The sequence below is a fragment of the Monoraphidium neglectum genome, assembly GCF_000611645.1.
Source record: "Monoraphidium neglectum strain SAG 48.87 unplaced genomic scaffold scaffold04208, whole genome shotgun sequence".
Classification (NCBI taxonomy): domain Eukaryota; kingdom Viridiplantae; phylum Chlorophyta; class Chlorophyceae; order Sphaeropleales; family Selenastraceae; genus Monoraphidium; species Monoraphidium neglectum.
The window spans coordinates 2454-5052 of NW_014009421.1; the positions used below are offsets into that span (position 1 = coordinate 2454).

Genomic DNA, 2599 nt, shown 5'->3' on the forward strand with positions numbered 1-2599 from the left:
CGCACGCACGCACGACACACACACACACACACACACACACACACACACACACACACGCGCGCGCACACGCACACGCACACACACACGCACACACACACGCACACACACACACACGCGCACACACGCACATACACACACACAGGTGGTGCTGGAGCTCACGGGGGCAGCGCCCATGGTGGTGTCATTCCAGCACAACGCCCCGATGCACATCAGGCAGGCCACCCACCTCGCCACTGCCTGACCGGCCCCGGCAGCCACAGGCGCAGCCCGGCCCCAACACGCGCGGCGCCGCGTGTGGTGTGTCCCGACAGGTTGAGACTTGGGGGCAAAGGGCAGCCCCCAAGGGGCACTGCAGCGCGCCTGTTCGCATGCAGTGGAAGGCACCCGCAGCGGGTTCTGCGCGTATCGTTCTGGTCATTAGCTTTGCAGGCTCGCAAGCTGGCATTAATAACACACACACACGTGTCACTGTTTGAGATTTGACTGTGATGGACATTCTATTTGGGGGCGCAGCGCGGCCCTGGGGTTGAAGCTCGGGCGCCTTGGTCACGCCAGCGCAGCTTCGCATGCCACACTGATCTGCTCGGAAAGTGATGTCACCCTGTGGTGACGGAGTAACCGTGGCCCGGTTGCCTGTGGATACGACTATGTGGCAGCTGCCAGAGCCCGTCAGAAGCCTCCCTGATACCTCCTGAAAGCATTCTGTCGGCTTGGTCCAATGTGCTCAGGGTTTCTTCGGTTTTTGACCAACAAGCTTTGGCAGATTCTCAACACGAGACGAATGCCCCTGATGCCCCTGACGGCGTGCAGGATGGACGGGAATGATCCGAGGTCGTCCCTGAATCCTTAAACCCCAAGAGACCCAGGCAGGGGCCAGCCAGGGCCACGGCGTTTCACCGGAGGGCAGATGCGCAGGCTGAGTCGGCACCATGGCGCTTGCGTGCGCGAAAGCCCCCCTTCGCAGGTGACAAGTCTGGTGTGACCTGGCTGACCATCACCCCTCTGTTTACATGACTTTTCCTGGGTCACAAACGCGCCGTCACGTCACTGCACCAGCTTCTGACCAATTGTGGGCGCGCTGGGCACCAAGGCGGTTGCTCTCCGCCGCACTTTCCAACAACGGTCTGTATGTGGATGCCCTTGAGCCTGCTAGCCGGTGTCTGCGAGTATGAAGGATGCTGCTGCTTGCATGGGGGCATGCGTGGGCAAGGTGTGACGCGGCGTGGCATCCAGGCGTGCCCGGCGGCATCGATGCACACCGCGGTGACCAAGGTGACTGCTACAGCACATGCACACGGTTCAGGGATCATTGGAGTACTGATAGCGGGCATGTAGATGGTATATTGCCTCGTATGTTATACCCTACCTACATATGCCTTCGCGCGCGGGATGAGACCTCCGTCGCTGATCCTGGGGCCCGGGCGGCCTAGAATCCACAGCTGTCGCACGAGCGTTGTGATCGCGGCGAAGAAGCCAGCACAGCGCAAATGGCGGGCCAAGAAGACGGGCTCTGCAAAGGAAGAGTCGGCCATGAGCGAAGGCGCGCGGCACGCGAAGCAGCAGCAGCAGGCGGCGGCGCAGTGTCGCGCAACCCAGCGGCTGCTGCTGCACGGCAGCCAATGCCTATGTACTCAGAAACGACACAGTCATTCTGATAGCCCACCCGCATGGCGCCCATGCGGCCCCAAACAGCAGCACTGCCCCGCTCGAGTGGCACATGCGACACGGCATCCCCTCTGCGACCTCTGCAGGCGCCCCCACCCCCTCCCACCCTAAAACTCGCGTACCCTCTGCCACCCCTCCGTGCCGCCCTCAGCCGAGCTGCTGCGGGAGCTCAACTCTTCAAATGATTGGATGGCGCCTGACGGGGACGCAGACATGTTCGGCCTCGAAAACGTCGCAGGTGCATGGGGCGCGGCGTGGCACGCAGACGCGGCCATCCCTTTGTACGATTTTTGTTAGACTGCGCCACGCCCGCGCGGCGCGGGTGCTGGCGCACGCGCAGCGCCGCGCCTCTTATTTCAAATGCGAGCAGCCAGCAGTACGCCTTGGTTTCAGAGAGAGGTCCACGCGCCCACCGGCGCGGCTGTCGCTGCAGCATTTTGAATCTGCACCTCATGTGCAGGCCGACACGGCGGTGCACCCGGCTCGGTGGCCCCGCGCCGGCCGCCACCTGCAGCTACTCCTCTGCACATGATTTGCGACCCCTCAACCCCATGTGGCGTCGCTCCTCATCCCCCACGCAGCCCATGCGCGCCGCGGCGACGACCCAGACAGGCCGGCGCCCGGCCGGCGGAAAGGCGGCCGCGGCGGCAGGGGTGGCGCCCCCAGCCCTCTGGACGAGCTCTCGGCAGCCGCGGCCGCGGCGGCCGCGGGGCGGGAGGGGGAGGTGCCCAAATGGGTGAGGGAGCTGCAGGCAGAGGGGTTTGACGTTTTGGGGCGCGGCGGGGAGCTGTTCATGCAGCGGGGCGCCGCCGCGGGCCCCGCGGCGCCGGGTGCGCGGCAACAGAGGGACGGATGGGAGGAGGAGGAGGAAGGGGGGTTGGACAGGGGCGGCGGCGGCACAGCCCTGCGGCCGGCGGTGGGCACTGGCAGGGGC

At 65.0% G+C, this 2599-nt stretch overlaps 1 protein-coding gene across 1 annotated transcript; it reads left to right on the forward strand.

Moving 5' to 3' along the window:
- Positions 1 to 2246: 2246 nt before the first annotated feature.
- Positions 2247 to 2581, forward strand: MNEG_14028 (hypothetical protein; the record flags this gene model as incomplete). The annotated part of the gene is made up of 1 exon (XM_014037500.1): positions 2247 to 2581. A coding segment is annotated over one exon (335 nt), but the record flags the coding sequence as incomplete, so codon positions are not given.
- Positions 2582 to 2599: the final 18 nt, after the last annotated feature.